This window comes from Dendronephthya gigantea, unplaced genomic scaffold, assembly GCF_004324835.1.
Source record: "Dendronephthya gigantea isolate DGI-Jeju-01 unplaced genomic scaffold, DenGig_1.0 000022F, whole genome shotgun sequence".
Taxonomy (NCBI): Eukaryota; Metazoa; Cnidaria; class Anthozoa; order Malacalcyonacea; family Nephtheidae; genus Dendronephthya; species Dendronephthya gigantea.
The window spans coordinates 239,233-257,565 of NW_021163032.1; the positions used below are offsets into that span (position 1 = coordinate 239,233).

The window sequence follows — 18,333 nt, forward strand, 5'->3', positions numbered from 1 at the left end:
TGCCCTCAGGGCAAATAAACTTTGTCAAACAATGATGACTTATGAACCAAAGACATAAACATGTCTGAGACATTATTAGTTATTTGAACGACCTCATTTTTGCATGAACTTATTTTAATATGATTTTTTTGTAACTGAATTCGTAAATTCATTAAAGCTATCTTTTGCTATCTAAAGCTATCTGTATGTGCTTCTATACTTATGTTTCACCATCCATCACAATGCTACTAGTTCCGCAAGAAATCGCTTCAAAGGCACCAGAAGAGCAACTAACCCTCTCAACAACTGTGTATAATGCATTACCATTGCAATCGCATATTCGCGAACTAAACTTTATCTAGTGAAACTGCAATGTTTTTTTGCAAATTGTTGCAAATCAAACGACGGTGATTTATAAAATGCGACTTTTGATTGAACATCGACTTCTTATCTGAATTTCCACACACTCGAATGTGTAGGCGTCGCACCCTCGAGTTCATCTCAATGCCAAGGAATATTGGAAGTTTTAGTCTGCAATTGGGAAAATTTATCCTGGCGCTTTCCCCCAACCCCCCCCCCCATGAAAACCAAGGTACGACCCTGAATGGCCACATAGTGTATAACTTTTAAAACCAACAGCTGTGCAGAAGCTCGAAAACAACACGTTTTAATAAACGTTTATACCAGACGGAACTGGAATAGACCAGTTTTAAAATAATATACGCTAAGCTCTGGGAACGAGGCTGCTCTACACAATCTCGCACCCAGGTTTTTCCTTCGTAGGGGAAAAAATCCAGGGCTGGCAAACAAGCTTGTACCCGGGGTCCGAGGTTGTGTGGACATAGGGATCATTCCCCGGTATTTGAGGTCAAAGTTTGTTTTCCAGGGTGGTTTCATTGGACGAAGGAATCGTACGATGCCATCATTACAGGGGTTCTACCTTTTTGTACTTCTTCAATATCAGCAAATAAACGAATAATTTCTTTAACGTGATCATTTTACTGTTTATTTGCAAAAAATGTGGAATAAATTGGGTGGAAATATAAATAATCATGTCTCAGATTGTGACACATCGTCGCTTGTAAACTGAATTACAGTAGCGCAGTAGAGTACAAACCACGGAGCTATTAAATTCCAGGAATTTAAATATAGCTCAGTGGTACAAACTGATTTATGCAAGCATGCGCAGATACATGTACCCTTGGCGGACCTATTCTTGTAACTCAAATGGTCATTTCCTTGCTAATGTGCTAATAAACATGTAGAAGTACCACATTCAAACACAAATTAAAGCTATTTAGTCACTACCTGTCACTACAGTGACCAGTGGTGGTTAAGTTTATCTTGATTCCTTCTGAAGTATGCAAATTAATCCAAGAGATATAATGAAACACTTTTAGTCTTTGACCGATCTATCACTTGTCGGCAGCAATCGAGTGAAAACTATAGTAAACTAAACCAGAACGTGAAAAGATTTCCAAACAACTGTAAACTTACTATGTGTAAATTTATTGAAGCAAGCAAGACTACTGACTACACACAAGCACTCACTTTTGATATCGAATGGTATTTGACTAAATCCTAACTATTGCTAAGGGGCGCCCACAGGAGAGACCAAAGGGCAATTTGCCCAGACTTTCAAGACCCCAAAATAGGGAAAAGAAACTATTGTTGAAAATATATATTTAACAATAAATTTACGTCGTTCAAAAATCGGAGTAAAATGCTCCCCTCAAATGGCAGGAAATCTCATTTTATGTATTCTCTTAAAAGTGCTTATTGAGACCCTTACTAAGTCACAAGGGGCTCAAGTTAAAAGAAAGTTGACCAGTTGGTCCCCGATGTACATCTATCGTGATCCTAGGAGTTGAGGGTAATAACTTGAACATAGTGGAGGATGTAACTATGCCTTGGTCTTTTAACGAGTCACCTTCGTTAATATCATTAGTGTTGCCAGCGTCATGAATATTTATCTGTTGTTTTACGCTCATATTCACGGAGCTTCCAGGAAGAACTTTATCCGACATTATTAATTTCTTCTGCTTCTTGTACAGAACCATTGTGAGAGGCTGAATGTTACCCTGGTTGTTAAACACCTGAATCATGGGCGCCGTGTTGTCGTCGAGTGCTTTACCCTCTTTTATTTCATGACTCGGCGGATCGTCGCGACTCTTTTGGGTTATGTAAACCTCTTTACCAGACGAAACTGGAAAAGGGCCAGTTATTCGCTCGCTACCATTTACTTCATCTACGATTGCCAACTCAAATTCATTGGGTAATGTCATATCATGAATTTCCCCAGGATATGCAACCTTATCGACAACCCAAGCGCAAGGATAGGTATTCGTCTCATCCTTTTCTGATGGTACTTGGAAAAGTGCAAACTTCACAATACTTCCCTCACCAGAGGCTGAATCTTCTCCCGTTTTGTTAGCGACTGTGATTTTCCACTCCGTCATTATATCTAGCGACTATAAACATTCAATGTTTTTTTAAATGTAAGAATTCTTTGTTTTCTAGAATTTTGTATACACAAAGAGCAGGGTGCACCTATTTTGCACCGGTTTCCGGATAAATTTGGAAGATTTCTGACCTTAGAGAAATAGACACGAGCCAAGGAACTACATTGATGTCATAGGTTCTTAGTATGCATATATAGTGAAATATTACGACCCTGAAACTAAGTATATAGCCTTCATTGTAATCATAAAAGTTTGCAAATATACCATCATAGCTCATAACCAATGCTGCTCAAACTAATTTAGACAGTAAATAGGATAACACAGCGACAGTATAATTATAAAAGTGTTACACAACACCTTATACTATACATGAATCCATTTCTGTTGGTTTGTAATGTACAGTGGTGATCAAAAGTCTGAGTCCAGTCGATAAATTTTCGTATATTACGATAATTTACAGTAAATGATATCTTGTGAGTTGGAGATTGGATATGTTGATCTGAACTTGCGTATTTTATGATAGTAATGCCTCTCATAGATATTTCCTCTTTGTCTCGCCCAACAACTCACAAATCACGTTGAGTTCAAAAGATTTAATAAAAGGTTCACAGGTCACGTTTTGATTAGATAGATTACTCCGTATCGTGTTACACTTCAAGTTGATTTAGCTTTTTGGTTCACGGTTCTCGGTTCACGGTTCTCGCAGCTCAGTTCTGTTCTAACAGCTCTAACATACACTGGCTATATTTATAGTAAATTAGTGAGAAGTCATTGCGGTTACATGACGAATATCCGCGCGCAAATTATGCTAATTCATCATGAAATTCATGTTCTGCTATCGCTGCGCCCTAATGTTATGCTTACGCCGCGGTTTGAAAGCTCTAGATTATTAAGTTGCATTTATGTTTATACCATGCACTTATTCGGTGGTTTTAACTAAGCCCGTAAATCTTTAATACTGCAAAGCTTTCGGTCCGTTAACCCACTATTGCGCTGATGAAGGGCCGGGTTAACGGACCGAAAGCTTTGCAGTATTAAATACTTATACGTGATGTACCTACAAGCTAATTTACTGATGGGTGTCACCATACGAACATACAAGAATATTATTATATGGTTGAAAATGTTGCATTTAAATATCAATACCATGTACAAACATACATGCAGTCACAGAATTACAAACCTTATTGACACCAAGGCATGCAAGAAAAATGCGTGTTTCTTTGACTCGATACTGATATTATTGTTCACGAATTGCCCATTGCAACCAAAATAAGGCTCGTTTCGGACGTCGAACTTTTCATGTGTAGAACCTGATGTTATGCATAAGTCTTTGTTTAAGTTCATTTGCATTCTTGGCAACTGGAGTTTTTAATATCATTAATGTTCTCGATCGTGGTCAAGGTCACTTAATACTCAGCATAAATTATAAATATCTGAATTTTTACATAAATATCTGAAACACATATCTGTTTCTATACATAAATATCTGACAGACTCGTCTGTATCACAATGGTCAATACTGCAAAATGCATTTATCCCCCTGCACCATGCATGCATTTATCCACTCCAAATCATGTGCAATTAATTTTCAATGCCGATTCTTGTACAAATTCGCAGAAAATTTAACTATCTATAGTTCATACTTCAAGTTTAAGTTTGAGAAGTTTTCAACTTTGCACAAATTTATTGCAAAGTATGTCGGGTTTTATTAAAGTAGTATCAGCCGCCAAAACTAGTAAAAGTGAATTAGAATCGTTGATCACTGAGCGCAGTCATATTATTGCTAGTATTGCATGAGCTTATATCTCGTCTTCAACGATTCTTTTGAAAAACTTTTTGAGTTTTGTGAATTTGTAAAAAGATGTAATTCCGGGGGTCCTTAGCACAAATTTGAAACTCTTGCATGGACTGACTCGTTTTTTCCCAACCTCAATTCTTCCCAAATTCTTCCTGACCTTAATTCTTCCCAAATTCTTCCTGACCTTAATTCTTCCCAAATTCTTCCTGACCTTAATTCTTCCCAAATTGCATGCATGCGCTCAACTAACAAACATATGCAATTTTGTTACGTTCAACCAAAACTAAAAGCTTGTCACTGAATTAACCGCTGTAAATGAGTTTACAAATGATAGCTACTAACTTTAGCTAGTAGTGCAGGTATATACAAACAAAAAACGCAACAGCGGAACTTTTCAAGGCAAAAAAAATTTAATTTCCTATAGTAATTAGCTTTTTTTAATACAGCTTTTCAGTGTGCTCAAGGAGCTTTCTAATCACCTTATTCCATACACTGGATTATTCCATACACTGGAGGGCATCCTGGAGGGCATAAAGCGGAATTCATTGAAGAGGAACGGCTATCTTTAAAAGGGGGAACGGGGAATGGGGGAACGGGGAATCGGGGAACGGGGAATATCGGGGAATATCGGGGAATATCGGGGAATATCGGGGAATGGGGGAATAACGGGGAATAACGGGGAATATCGAGGAATCGGGGAATAACGGGGAATATCGGGGAATATCGGGGAATATTAGATTCACACAGCAAATTTTTAACAATTAATCATCCCAATGTAAAAGTAGCATGGCGTGTTTAAAAAGAATAATGTTAGACTTTTTCGACCGCAGTCCAATAAGTTAATAACACAACATATCAAAGTATCACAACCTACTAATAAATAATGCATTATCTGGTCGTAAAATTAGGAAATATTTAGAACGGAGGACCTAAATATTTGCAGAAGAATCGGTCATAAAAAGTTTCAAAATGATAATTTTTGATTGAAACTTTTAAAGTTTCTGCGTTTGACACTAACTATGGTGGAACTTCATTAAATACCAGTACCTAAAAGAACATAACGTAACATAACGTAACGTTTGCATTTTTCATGCATTAACACAACCGAAGTTATCAAACCTAATAATCAATGTCAATAGTCGATACAAATACTTATATTCATTTTTAAAAGATATATAGTTCTTAAGGTTTCACGGTTCAGTTATTAACGTCTCATTAGTAATCTCTTAATATGCTCCGATCGAAAATAACGTGCGAAATAAGAATAAAGTAATAAAGTTTTTCGTCTTAGACGGAAATCCGTCTACTAGTGCTAAAATAAATTCTGCTGATATGTGGATGTATGAAAACAAGGCTTTTCCGTGCCATCAACGAAAAGGACCGAAGTTGTAAGTGGGAATTTGAATTCCCGTCTGCGTCCAGTTTCCCCGGATATTTAGGTCCTCCGTCCTAAATATTTCCTAATTTTACGACCAGATAATGCATTATTTATTAGTAGGTTGTGATACTTTGATATGTTGTGTTATTAACTTATTGGACTGCGGTCGAAAAAGTCTAACATTATTCTTTTTAAACACGCCATGCTACTTTTACATTGGGATGATTAATTGTTAAAAATTTGCTGTGTGAATCTAATATTCCCCGATATTCCCCGATATTCCCCGATATTCCCCGATATTCCCCGATATTCCCCGATATTCCCCGTTATTCCCCGTTATTCCCCCATTCCCCGATATTCCCCGTTCCCCGATTCCCCGATTCCCCGATTCCCCGTTCCCCCTTTTAAAGATAGCCGAAGAGGAACCTATTTATTTACGTAATTGAACTCAAAAGTACTTAAGGTTCTTATCAGCCAAAAGAATCTACATAATAAAGTTCTTTGAAAAAGTTTTTTTGAGTTCAATGACTTAATAGTAACCGGCTCAAGGGCCATTGAATCAATCTACCATACATTTTGCAAATATAACGTAAATTTTTTGGTAAAGATACAGAAATATCAACTTTACATGAGAAACTTTACTTCGTTAACTGTTTTTTGATAGCATGTAGTAAATATGGTGACTTTGGTGTCAATGTAACAAATTTCAGCAGTGGAATATAAAGGATCGAGTATTTATGAATATTTAAAGATATTTCCTCCATTGACAATTAAACTATTAACATCGAAGTATTTCAGCTCAGTTGTTCAATAAAAAGATAATTTGGTTTTCAATTTTTAACTTATCCACCGTTTAAGCTAAACGCCTTGAAAAAGGATCCGTCAATACTGCCAAAAAGTTCCCATAAAAAGTTCCCATAAAAAGTTCCCATAAAAAGTTCCCATAAAAAGTTCCCATATAAGAAGACAAAGGATTGAGGATATTTCAAGTGTTGCGTGCATGTATAAATATTTAAAGCCACATGGTGATTAGTTCTCCATTTATGGTTAAAAATCACACTATTGGTCAGAATAGAAGATGGTCGATGACGTGTACATCTCACAAAGTTGCTTATATAAAGCGAGTGATGTTTAGCCATGTTTCATTCAGTCAACTTACATTTGCATTGTAACGAAAGGAGAAGGTTGAAGTTGTCTTGATTAAACTTTCAGAGGTGAAAAATGGGAGAGTGGAATATAACAATTGAAAATTTGACAGGTCAAGGCGGAACTACTGGCCAACATGTAGAATTCATGCTTTTTCAAACTCGGCCAGATCCTCTAACTCTGGAGAGTTATTCCAGCGCGTGGAAAGTTGCAGATGTTCAATACCCTGGAAAAGTTGGTCCAATCGTTTTGCCAACCGCAGTTACTTTCTACGTGTTGGATACAGCAGGTAGCCTTCCCAGGGAAACTGGCCCGTTTTCCGTCAAATTCGGGCAGGAAATTGTAGTGACGCAGAAAAACCAAGATGATGCACCCAGCGTTAAGGTATCGGGCCAGGCTCAACCAAAAGGTGCAATCAAGACGACTAATGCTTCCGGAAACGTCCAGCCTCTTGAATTTGCTTTGTACAAAGATGGCAGAAAAGTTGTCTCCTACAAGAACGTCCCTCCAGCAGATGCAGTTTACTTGGATATTAAGCCGTCTATTTATATTGCTGATATAATTGGCAGCAGTATCAAAGAAGGCGATGATTTCAGAGCTGACGTCCAAGCTGCGAAGTCGACACAGTTCGAGCTCTACCCTGATGTCCCTAACTTAACGATTGGAATAGAGAAGTTGCCCTCAGGGCAAATAAACTTTGTCAAACAATGATGACTCATGAACCAAAGACATAAACATGTCCGAGACATTATTAGTTATTTGAACGACCTCATTTTTGCTGCAACTTATTTTAATATGATTTTTTTGTAACTGAATTCGTAAATTCATTAAAGCTATCTTTTGCTATCTAAAGCTATCCGTATGTGCTTCTATACTTATGTTTCACCATCCATCACAATGCTACTAAATTCCGCAAGAAATCGCTTCAAAGGCACCAGAAGAGCAACTAACCCTCTGAACAACTGTATATAATGCATTAGCATTGCAATCGCATATTCGCGAACTAAACTTCATCTAGTAAAACTGCAATGTTTGTTTGCAAAATGTTGCAAATGAAATGACGGTGATTTATAAAATACGACTTTTGATTGATTGAATTTCCACACACTCGAAGGTGTAGGCGTCGCACCCTCGAGTTCATCACAATGCCAAGGAAAGTTTTTGTCTGCCATTGGGAAAATTTATCATGGCGCTCTCCCCCAACCCCCCCCCCCATGAAAACCAAGGTACGACCCTGAATGGCCCCATAGTGTATAACTTTTAAAACGAACAGCTGTACAGAAGCTCGAAAACAACACGTTTTGATAAACGTTTATACCAGACGGAACTGGAAAAAACCAGTTTTAAAATAATATACGCTAAGCTCTGGGAACGAGGCTGTTCTACACAATCTCGTACCCAGGTTTTTCCTTCGTAGAGGAAAAAATCCTGGGCGGGCATGTACCCGGGGTCCGAGGTTGTGTGGACATAGGGATCATTCCCCGGTATTTGAGGTCAAAGTTTGTTTTCCAGGGTGGTTTCATTGGACGAAGGAATCGTACGATGCCATCAAACAGGGGTTCTAGCTTTTTGTACTTCTTCAATATCAACAAATAAACGAATAATATCTTTAACGTGATCATTTTACTGTTTATTTGCAAAAAATGTGGAATAAATTGGGCGACAAGGAATTGATTGTTCAATTTCAACGGTTTTGCGGTCTGCGATGGAAGACGCCGATGGTTGATAATGAATCGAAAAACATTCACTATGATTTTGAGATTGCAAACCCTGACAAAAATTTAGAAAATGGCAATAATCTCGAGAAATCTAATACTCAACAAAGTGATTTCGAGTACAATGCAATGGTCCATGTGTTCTTTTATTTATGCTCGGCTCTTGGCGATGAACAAGTTCTGATAGCGCTATTGTCATTTATTTTGTGGAATTTTGATCCTAAAGCTGTGATTAGGGCATATATGACATTGACAATATCTCTCTATTTTGGCCAGGGGGCAAAAGACACTTTCCTAGCCCCACGGCCCCCCTCACCTCCAGTCATAAGGGTAGAAAAAAAGTATGCAGAGGAATATTCCACGCCGTCAACTCATGCCATGATTGGATTGGTCGTTCCATTTTCATTGGTTTACTTCACTTATGGAAATTTTCAGGTAGTTGACTATTTCCTCTGTGACCCAGCCAACAATTTTAAGATAGATTGAATACATGCATACTTGTAGATCACCTTAAAACTGCTTTTTTCCCAACAGTTTATAAACAATGCTTGCCAAGTTTGGACACACTTTAAATGCTTGTGTTTTTGCAGTACAACATTCACTTGGCGTTGTTCATAGCAGCAGTTTATTCCTCAATGGTTGCAGCAAGCAGAGTTTATCTTGGAATGCACTATGTCAAGGTGGGCATTACATTGACAAGTCTTTGTTTATAATCACTAAAATATCTATGCAGTTTAAATCCATCTTCAAATCAACCCACATAATCTCCTGAACACTTTTAGGATGTGATTTATGGGCTACTTTTTGAGATCATGATCATGTTGGTTGTATTTCCAATTCTGAAAGATCTGCCATTAGAAACTTGGTGTCGAACATCTCCAAACATCCTCACCCTCGTTGTTGTCTGTCCAATTATGCTGCTGTACCTGTATCCAACATCAACACCAATTTCATACAACACTTACTCTGATACAGCATTAGTATTGGGTTGTGCTGCCGGTGCATTAATAGGACTCAGGTTTTCTGCAAACAACGACCAGCTTATGTCAGAGTTTCTTCTAACAGCTCTGCAGATGACAAGTTTCAAGCTAACCATGTTGTATATACTCCGGTTCGTGGTTGGGACGATGATTTTGGCGTTGACCCGAATTGCATCAAAATGGTGTGTTACATCATGTCTCACCATGATGCTTCCAAGTTACAGAACAACAAAACCATTGAATTACAAGCGCCATGTTGAAGTGCCGCACAAGTTGATCACGTATGGATTGGTGTCATTCAATGCTGTCTACCTTGCTCCACAATTTTTTAAATATTGTGGCCTCAACTAATATTAATTTTGATCAAAGATCATGTTACAAATGTCTTATCCTGTTGTCTATTTATACTTGATTGTTCATTGTTGACTTTTCAAAAATGTTATAAACAAAAAAATTTCATATTCTCATGCGGAATGCATTAGCTATATATAATTATGACTATATTGAAGACACAAATTATTCTGACACAACTATTATATATCATGAAGGGAACAGTATAAATAGTTGGAAATTAATGGATGGAAATTAGTATAAATACCTTTGAATTCAAAATAAAGTTCTGTATGAAGCAACAATTCAGGATAGTTATTTGTACACCCTTGCAACACCAAGCCCAGCAAGTGCTAAAGATGAAAAGAATGTCATGACATTGTGTTTAGCTTTGTTCCAATTTTGTTGGATCCTACTGACTTGTGATGCATGGTAATTTGTATGGAAACTATCATATAGTCAACAGACTACAAAGCATCCATCAAAATCAGATTGAGGAGCTCAGAAATCTCTTGCAAGTAGCAAGTAACAATGCTCCTGTTTATCAATTTGCCTTGGGGTGTAAAACAATGAGAGGACTGGGAAGATGGTGAAATAGGTTGTGTAACCAATGCAACATATGCAACTACATTCACATTGAAAGGTTCAAATCAAGTGGTGCTTCTAGTCCTCTCATTATTCTATGTCTGGGCTCATACAGAGCAAGGTACCAAATCCACCGAGGCACCATCCATCATATGGGTTGCTCTAGGATAAGATAGGCATGTTCTACAAGATGGGAAAGTTGTCACAGGGTATGTTCAAGATGTTTGTCAAAGAATTTTCTACACATTTATCTCTATAATTTCATTAGAAAACTGCAAAATAGGAGCATTGTCAGCAAGCATATAATATAATGAACACGTGTGACGCAGACGTACCAGCAGCAACAATCCCAATTGCTGATCTTGCTGTGGGAGTCTGTCCAAATGTATTTCTTTTAAGCAAAAGATACGCCGAAGATCCAAAACAAGTTCCAGCTCCAATTACTTTACACGATAAACAATCTGGAAGTTCAATATTTTCCAGTTTTAATTGAGAATTTTCTAAGCCTTTTAAATCGCGTTCAGCCATTATCTCATTACTCCTAGCAACACTCCCCCCCTGGAATCTCAGCGGGCGCTGTCTTGACTTTGCAAAATTTAAATAAATTTATAAACTCTAACAAGAACTTGACTACTTCTCAATCCTTTTGCATCCTAGTTTCGAATAGTATTTATTTGCGATTTTAAGAGTTTGTCGTACGAAAGTAGTACTTTTCCAATATGCCCGAAGCCAAAACTACAGCAAAAGCGTCCAAGTCGAACCGTGTAGCTTATAAAGACAAGGAGAAGCCGACTGAAATTCGCTTCACAAACATAAATGCAGCAAAAGGTTGGGGAAGTGTTTATAATCGCTGTTTTTGTGTTTTATTCGGTATAATATGAATTGCATTGGGATGTTTTCCTCACTTTTATTTAGCGGTCGCCTCTGCTATTCGTACAAGCCTTGGTCCAAAAGGGATGGACAAAATGGTATAAACGAAATTGACATTTGTAGTTTGTTGTGTCAAAAACACATGTCTTTGTGCAAATGAAGCGTAGCAGTTACATTTGTACAATTGTATACATGTTTAACCCATTGTGACGTACGTTTTAGTACTTTATTATACAAAAATCATGGGTGAATCCTATCTTAGATCCAAAGTGGTAATGGGGATGTTACGATCACCAATGATGGAGCTACTATTTTGAAACAAATGCAAGTGTTTCACCCTGCAGCTAAAATGGTGAGCATTGAACAACCGAAATATTTGTGCACAATGGTGCAGTGAGAATAAAAACTAGACATTTCTTGAATAGCTACAATGTCTCCATGGCCAAGTGTATATCCTCTCATTTATCCTCAGAAAGATCACAAAGATTTGCCATGAGAGTTCTAGAAATGACTTTGTAGTCCTCCTTCACTCAGGGTTAATGCATTCTGAAAACGACAACTTTTCCCTATTTTTAATGAAACTCTTATTTCAGTTGGTAGAACTGTCGAAAGCCCAGGATGTTGAGGCAGGTGATGGCACAACGACTGTTGTTGTCATCGCTGGAAGTCTTCTTGATGCTGCAGCAAGATTGCTTGAGAAAGGTCCTAAACGTTTTGTGGCTTTAAAAGATCCAAATTCATATTGAGTCAAACATGAGTTCCCAATAAAATAGCCATTACCATTTGCTTTCTAGGTATTCATCCTATGAACATATCTGATGCATTTGGTGTAGCATGTGAAAAGGGAGTTGAGATACTAAAAAACATTGCAGTCCCTGTTGAACTGAATGACAGAGAATCCTTGTTAAAAAGTGCTTCAACTTCTCTTAATTCAAAGGTGACTTAATTGAAGGTTAAAAATTAAAAAGGTCTATATCCATATATTCATTAGATTTTAAAAGACTATATATTTTGTTTTAGGTTGTGTCTCAATATGCCAGCCTTCTTGCACCAATATCTGTTGATGCTGTGTTGAATGTTATTGATCCTAAAACAGCAAATAATGTTAACCTAAAAGATATTAGAGTCATCACAAAATTAGGGTGTGTGTCTTCACTCCATCAAATGACGTTTACACAAAATCATTTCACTGCAGATGCATGGAGTGATGAGTATTTGCAAAATTAAAATACTCATCAGTGAATTCTCTGTTATTTACAGAGGGACAGTTGAAGATACAGAGATGGTTGATGGTTTAGTTTTAGAGCAGAAAATATCTCATCTAGCTGGTGGAGTTTCAAGTATAGAAAAAGCAAAGATTGGCCTGATTCAGTTCTGTTTATCAGCCCCTAAAACAGATGTATGTCAAGACATGAACCTTATGCACGCATACCTCTTATTTAACAAATTACCTTGTTATACATAAGAAAGATTTTAATTTGATACATGCATGAGCGACAATGTATGTGTGCTTAGATCTATCTTTATCATTTTAGATGGACAACCAAGTTATTGTGTCAGACTACACTCAAATGGATAGGGTGTTACGAGAAGAAAGACAATACATACTAGATTTATGTAAAAAGATAAAGAAAGCTGGTTGCAATGTACTCCTAATCCAGAAATCTATTTTACGGTAATAAGTGCCCCAACAAAAAAACTTGAAAACAAGTCAAGTTTTGCTACTCTTTAAAACTCTGTGGAATATTGAAACTCTGTTTTATTCTCCAGGGATGCTATAAATGACCTAGCACTACATTTCTTAACAAAAATGAAAATAATGGTTTTACGTGATATAGAAAGAGATGAGATTGAGTTTATATGTAAGGTATTGTGCACTTACTGGTATTGAAGTTTTCAGAGAAGAGGCAACATGTTCATTGGGTTAGGGTGTGTTGAGTCAGTCATAGCTCATGTTTCACTGGTGTTGTTCAATATTTTTCTAATTAGAGTCTTGGGTGCAGACCAGCTGCAAGTGTAGACCATTTTACACCAGACGTCTTGGCATCAGCAGAGTTAGTTGAGGAGGTTTCAACAGGAGCTGCTAAAGTTGTAAAGGCAAGGATCTTTTGGAAATATGAATAAAATACCAGATCAGTGAACAGCTGTGGTACATCTCGCTGTTGTAGTACTTACAACAATTGTCCATATGTTTCTCATTGCAGATAACAGGCATACAGAATCCTGGCAAGACAGTGAGTATACTGGTTCGGGGATCAAATAAACTCGTCCTAGAGGAAGCTGAACGCTCTCTGCATGATGCACTGTGCGTTGTAAGATGTCTTGTAAAAAACAGGTAATGTCAAATTCTTGAACTTCCAACATCTTTCCTCTCTTTGGCCGACTGTTCTAAACTAGTGAAAAATATCATGTTTGTAGGGCACTCATAGCAGGTGGTGGTGCCCCAGAAACAGAACTCTCCATAAATCTCGCACAATATGCAAACACTCTCTCAGGCATGGATTCGTACTGCGTGCGAGCCTTTTCAGAAGCATTGGAGATCGTTCCATATACCTTGGCTGAAAATGCTGGCCTTAATCCCATCGCGACCGTCACTGAACTGAGAAATAAGCATGCGCAAGGAGAGAAGAACGCTGGTATAAATGTTCGTAAAGTAAGTTTATAAGAGCACTTTAGTAGGAGGATTGAAATATCCTCTATTTACCTTAGCTCAGTGTTGACAGTTTGATCGATTGTTTTAGGGAACAATAACCAATATTTTGGATGAGAACGTCTTGCAACCATTATTGGTGTCGACCAGCGCTTTGACATTGGCTTCAGAGACCGTTAGAAGTATCCTAAAAATTGACGATATTGTAAGTGTTCAGAATTTATGAGAAATTGACAGTATATGCAAGGTGATTCTGCTTTTAAAACAGTCAATTTGAAATATCATTTCAGGTGAACACAAGGTAACAACATCAGACCATATTGCTGTGGAGATTTCCGATTGTTGTCAAGCTGGGTTGTTGAAACGGTTGCTTAGTCATTATTAAAGAATGTGTAATTTTGATTGTTAAAAAGAAATAAATATATTAAAAAAAAAATAACTGATACTTTTATTGATCTTTTGTCTAAAGACCTAGAGTACATATATGAAACACGACGACGTGAAATTTGCAAAATTACACATCCCTAAAAACAACTCGGACCGTCTTGAGATTCAATCATTCCAAGTCCTACACCTGTACCCAGGGAACTGACCTATATTCTTATATAGGTCAGTGGACCAGGGTCAACGGTTACTGTGATGTTCACGTTGTGTGCAACCGACGGTAATTACAAACTACACAGTACCACCTTTACGAGAAATACCTCGGAAGATGTCGTAATACTTCGGATTCATTCGTAAAGTCACAAACACATGTTAAAGAAGAGTGGAAGTATGGCGGAGACGAACAACCAAGAAAATGTACGAAATTTTTGTACTATTTTCATTGAAAACTTTCACAAACTAGATTTTCTTTCGAATTTATAACATTTGGTGCGATTTTTTCATTTTTCATTAGGCGACAAAATTTAAAGAGAAAGGGAACAAAGCCCTGCAGGCTGGCAATTTGGACGAGGCCATTCAGAATTACACCGAAGCTATAAATCTGGATCCAAATAACCACGTCTTCTACAGTAACAGATCAGCTGCATATGCCAAGAATGGTTGTTACGATGAAGCATTAGTAGATGCGCAGAAAACAGTGGCATTGAAACCAGATTGGCCAAAGGTGAGTTTACTATTGTTATGAATTCTTGTATAAAAATTTTTCGACCCCCCCCCTAGCCTGAAGAACGTAGGGAGGATTACAGGGGGGTGAAGTGAGAACTAACCTTATCCAATGTCATTCCATAAGGAAAATGAAATTTTATTTTCATTATAACCAATATTATGATGGTCAATGACATCTCCTAGAAACATCTACACACTTCCTAGAATGTCAGACCTCAATAGCATGCGCAAAGGAAAACTAAAATTCTGACTGTCATATGGTTGACGTGTACCTTATTTGTTTTTAAGGGGTATTCCAGGCTTGGGGCAGCATATGCATTTCTGTCAAATCCTGAAGAAGCAGAAAAGGCATATCAAAAGGGATTGGAACTTGATCCTAATAATGCTCAACTCAAAGATGCCTTGGAATCATTGAAAAAAACCTTCTCTGGTGAGTATCACCATTTCAGTGTTTCGATTTTCTTCGATTCTATGCATCCTTACCATTATTTTCATTGTTAATCCATGCCACCATCACATCATCACCATCACATCACCATTGTTTTATTCTTACCACAACTGTCATGATTATCACCATTTTTGTACCATTATGATTTCTTAGGTCCAGGTAAAAGTGTTCCTGTGGATAATCCATTCTGTACTCCAGATCTCATACCAAAACTTGCAGCAAATCCAATCACAGCAGCTTACCTGCAAGATAAGAGCTACTTGGAAATTTTGAGTGAGTTAAGGAAGGATACCAAAGCACTAGGAAAGTAAGTTGTTGTGTAACATATTTCTCACCAAAGTCCTCTCACAAACATTTTTTACTTGGCTTTGGTAAAGATATTTCCAAGATCCACGGATAATGAAAACTCTAGAAGTTGTACTTGGTATTTCTTTGGTAAAAACCGAAAGTCCAGGTATTTATTTAATTATAGCTTATTGGTTTGTAACTAAAGAAATACAGCTTCCGTCCAAGTGTTTTCTGTCCTTGTGCAGTGTTTTCAAGTTCAATGAAAGGCTTCGTAGTGAAATATCTACACTTGTTGCCATTATCTTCTAGATGGCAGCTCTGCCCAGTCAACAGCAGAAGAAAAACCAAAACCTGAGAAACCCAAAGAGGAGGTGAAGAAGGATGATATCCCCCAGGAAAAGAAAGATGTATGGCTGTAAACAAACTTTTCTTTTGTGAATTATTGAAAAAAATAGAGAAGCACCTGTTGTTAATCCACATGAAGACATCCCTTCTCACTTTGGTAGGCTCTTAAAGAAAAGGAACTGGGCAATGCTGCTTACAAGAAGAAAGATCTGGACACAGCCATCCAGCATTACACCAAAGGTTACGAGTTAGATCCCACAAATGTTACCATGCTAACGAACCGTGCTGGTATGTAATTAAACACAAATAATTATTCATCAAAATGTTTCCTGTAGTAACTTTCATGACATTAATTCCAAAATAGCTGCATACTTTGAAAAAGAGGAATATGAAAAATGCATCGAAGATTGTGAAATGGCTGTGGAACGAGGGAGAGAACATCGGGCTGAATTTAAAATAATTGCTCGGTCAGTTGTTTTTGTGTGCATAAACCAAGTGATGAGACATGGTTTTAAAATATGCTGTATATACTCATTTACAATTTTTAGTGCCCTTGAGAGAATAGGAAAAGTCTATATGAAGCAGGATAAACAAGAAAAAGCATTGGAGTACTTTGAAAAATCTTTGACAGAATCCCGCTCTGATGCTCTTTTACAAAAAGTCAACAAGGTACAAAAAATATTGTGATGTTGAAGAATCAGGGTGGGATACAACTTCGGGAGTTATGGCAGGAAAAATGAAACAAAATCTCTATAATTTATATGTAAGCTTAGGAAGCAACCAATTGCAATTTTTGCACAGCTAAAAAAAGAAATCAAGGAAAGGGAAAGACAGGCCTACATCAATCCTGAAATGGCAGAAGAGGAAAGACAGAAAGGGAACGAATTATTCAAGAAAGGTAAAGTCCAGGAAGATAATGATGAAGTTGCACAATAAACCTTTCAGATTGTCTCATCCAATGAGCCATTGCAATTATTTCATCTAACATCCTATTTCAGGGCAGTTTCCTGAAGCATTGAAACACTACACAGAAGCTATTAAAAGAAATCCAACTGACGCAAAGCTTTACAGCAACCGCGCTGCATGTTATCAGAAGTTAGCTGAAATCCGCCTTGCCCTTAAGGTATTTAGGAAGTAATTTTGCTTACTTTGAACATTTGATATCCCAATGGTAAAGTAAGATAAAAACTAAGTTTACCTTTATATATAGGACTGTGATGAATGCATCAAGCTTGACCCAACATTTGGTAAGACTTGTGGTTACAATTTTATGTAAAATATTTCACATCATTGCCAATCAATTTGCACATCATTCATTTTAGTCAAAGGGTATACAAGAAAGGGTGCATGTCACTTTGCCATGAAAGAATTCAGCACAGCAATCAATGCCTACAGTAAAGCTTTAGAACTGGATAAAGAAAACAAAGTGAGAAATTTGCCGTGGGTGGGAAAATTCAGTACAAAAAAAATTAAATATACTTACTCCCTCTGATAATTCTAGGAAGCACAAGAGGGCTTACAAAGATGTTATGTCAGTTCAACTACGCCATCCTCAGATCCTGAGGAAGTTAAAAAGAGAGCAATGGCTGATCCTGAAGTTCAGGTAGAAATTATTGATAAACAAATCAATTATCCTTGACATCTCCCCACCACCACTCACCAACAAAAATTATTCTGATTACAAACCCTCCAGGAAATTCTAAGTGATCCAGCCATGAGAATGATCCTTGAGCAAATGACAGAAAATCCAGGAGCAATTCAAGAGTAAGCTTCCCTTTGCTAGATGTGTTGTACCCCTGCTTTTTGGTTCAAATTGGAAACACCAGGTTTTGGGGCTAAAAAGACTTAGATAGAGATGCAGATAATCACCTTTCTATTTTAGGGAGCCAAGGGGTAAAAGCAAAAAAATATGTATTTATATGAATGTTGTTTAATTTGCCAAAGTGTTGAATTAACTGCGACATTCTGTTTTTAGCCATCTTAGGAATCCAGATATAGCAAGGAAGATCCAGAAACTAATGGAAGTTGGAGTATTGCAAATGAGATAACTGACGTTCCTCCAAGAAATCTACGTGCATCTCACTCTATGAGAAGAATCATCACTAACTATGCTTGATTTACTGTTATTGCTGCTCAGATAAATGTATATGGTTGTAGGGAGTGTGCGTCAAAACAACGAGACTAAGGAGATACTGAATACAAATTGCATGGAATATGTTATGTAATTATATATTAATTGCTCAGAT

General features: G+C 37.3%; 4 protein-coding genes and 1 long non-coding RNA gene across 6 annotated transcripts; 3 read left to right on the forward strand and 2 right to left on the reverse strand.

The window, feature by feature from the left end:
• Positions 1-1,126: 1,126 nt before the first annotated feature.
• Positions 1,127-10,720, reverse strand: LOC114522266. Its single transcript, XM_028542913.1, has 3 exons — positions 10,712-10,720; positions 10,060-10,144; positions 1,127-2,450 (listed from the first exon to the last, which is right to left on the reverse strand). The coding sequence occupies exon 3, from the start codon at positions 2,436-2,438 to the stop codon at positions 1,776-1,778; it is 663 nt and encodes a 220-aa protein (XP_028398714.1). The 5' UTR covers positions 2,439-2,450; positions 10,060-10,144; positions 10,712-10,720; the 3' UTR covers positions 1,127-1,775.
• LOC114522262 (sphingosine-1-phosphate phosphatase 2-like) lies at positions 8,002-10,060 on the forward strand. Its single transcript, XM_028542910.1, has 3 exons — positions 8,002-8,916; positions 9,072-9,161; positions 9,264-10,060. The coding sequence occupies exons 1-3, from the start codon at positions 8,410-8,412 to the stop codon at positions 9,810-9,812; spliced, it is 1,146 nt and encodes a 381-aa protein (XP_028398711.1). The 5' UTR covers positions 8,002-8,409; the 3' UTR covers positions 9,813-10,060.
• Positions 10,721-10,955: 235 nt separating the features above from the next.
• LOC114522142 (T-complex protein 1 subunit delta-like) lies at positions 10,956-14,319 on the forward strand. Its single transcript, XM_028542773.1, has 14 exons — positions 10,956-11,204; positions 11,292-11,344; positions 11,509-11,598; positions 11,840-11,948; positions 12,041-12,183; positions 12,267-12,388; positions 12,507-12,645; positions 12,782-12,921; positions 13,017-13,113; positions 13,236-13,343; positions 13,451-13,581; positions 13,665-13,899; positions 13,988-14,101; positions 14,187-14,319. The coding sequence occupies exons 1-14, from the start codon at positions 11,096-11,098 to the stop codon at positions 14,199-14,201; spliced, it is 1,605 nt and encodes a 534-aa protein (XP_028398574.1). The 5' UTR covers positions 10,956-11,095; the 3' UTR covers positions 14,202-14,319.
• On the reverse strand, positions 13,510-17,354 carry LOC114522144. Its single transcript, XR_003686879.1, has 5 exons — positions 17,286-17,354; positions 15,490-15,696; positions 15,279-15,337; positions 13,951-14,083; positions 13,510-13,639 (listed from the first exon to the last, which is right to left on the reverse strand). It is a non-coding gene; the product is annotated as an uncharacterized LOC114522144 (long non-coding RNA).
• LOC114522141 (stress-induced-phosphoprotein 1-like) lies at positions 14,629-18,250 on the forward strand. Of its 2 annotated transcripts, XM_028542771.1 has the most exons (16): positions 14,629-14,697; positions 14,795-15,004; positions 15,295-15,436; positions 15,608-15,761; positions 15,832-15,908; positions 16,052-16,149; positions 16,249-16,375; positions 16,452-16,554; positions 16,636-16,756; positions 16,889-16,985; positions 17,086-17,210; positions 17,298-17,334; positions 17,410-17,513; positions 17,589-17,690; positions 17,781-17,851; positions 18,063-18,250. In XM_028542771.1, the coding sequence occupies exons 1-16, from the start codon at positions 14,650-14,652 to the stop codon at positions 18,133-18,135; spliced, it is 1,689 nt and encodes a 562-aa protein (XP_028398572.1). In that variant the 5' UTR covers positions 14,629-14,649; the 3' UTR covers positions 18,136-18,250. The 2 variants fall into 2 exon arrangements, 1 of the variants encoding a protein (XP_028398572.1); XR_003686877.1 differs by lacking the exon at positions 17,410-17,513 and having other exon boundaries at positions 17,298-17,353; positions 17,568-17,690; positions 18,063-18,091.
• Positions 18,251-18,333: the final 83 nt, after the last annotated feature.

What these genes read in the sequence shown, in the direction of transcription:
- LOC114522266 (XM_028542913.1), bottom strand. Translation starts at nt 2,438, where the DNA reads ATGACGGAGTGGAAAATCACAGTCGCTAACAAAACGGGAGAAGATTCA.
- LOC114522141 (XM_028542771.1), top strand. Translation starts at nt 14,650, where the DNA reads ATGTTAAAGAAGAGTGGAAGTATGGCGGAGACGAACAACCAAGAAAAT. An exon ending in TCCCCCAGGAAAAGAAAGAT is followed by an intron (nt 16,150 to 16,248) that starts GTATGGCTGTAA and finishes TCACTTTGGTAG; the next exon opens with GCTCTTAAAGAAAAGGAACT. An exon ending in TTTTACAAAAAGTCAACAAG is followed by an intron (nt 16,757 to 16,888) that starts GTACAAAAAATA and finishes ATTTTTGCACAG; the next exon opens with CTAAAAAAAGAAATCAAGGA.
- LOC114522142 (XM_028542773.1), top strand. Translation starts at nt 11,096, where the DNA reads ATGCCCGAAGCCAAAACTACAGCAAAAGCGTCCAAGTCGAACCGTGTA. An exon ending in CAAAAGGGATGGACAAAATG is followed by an intron (nt 11,345 to 11,508) that starts GTATAAACGAAA and finishes ATCCTATCTTAG; the next exon opens with ATCCAAAGTGGTAATGGGGA. An exon ending in CAACTTCTCTTAATTCAAAG is followed by an intron (nt 12,184 to 12,266) that starts GTGACTTAATTG and finishes ATTTTGTTTTAG; the next exon opens with GTTGTGTCTCAATATGCCAG.
- LOC114522262 (XM_028542910.1), top strand. Translation starts at nt 8,410, where the DNA reads ATGTGGAATAAATTGGGCGACAAGGAATTGATTGTTCAATTTCAACGG. An exon ending in TCACTTATGGAAATTTTCAG is followed by an intron (nt 8,917 to 9,071) that starts GTAGTTGACTAT and finishes GTGTTTTTGCAG; the next exon opens with TACAACATTCACTTGGCGTT. An exon ending in TTGGAATGCACTATGTCAAG is followed by an intron (nt 9,162 to 9,263) that starts GTGGGCATTACA and finishes GAACACTTTTAG; the next exon opens with GATGTGATTTATGGGCTACT.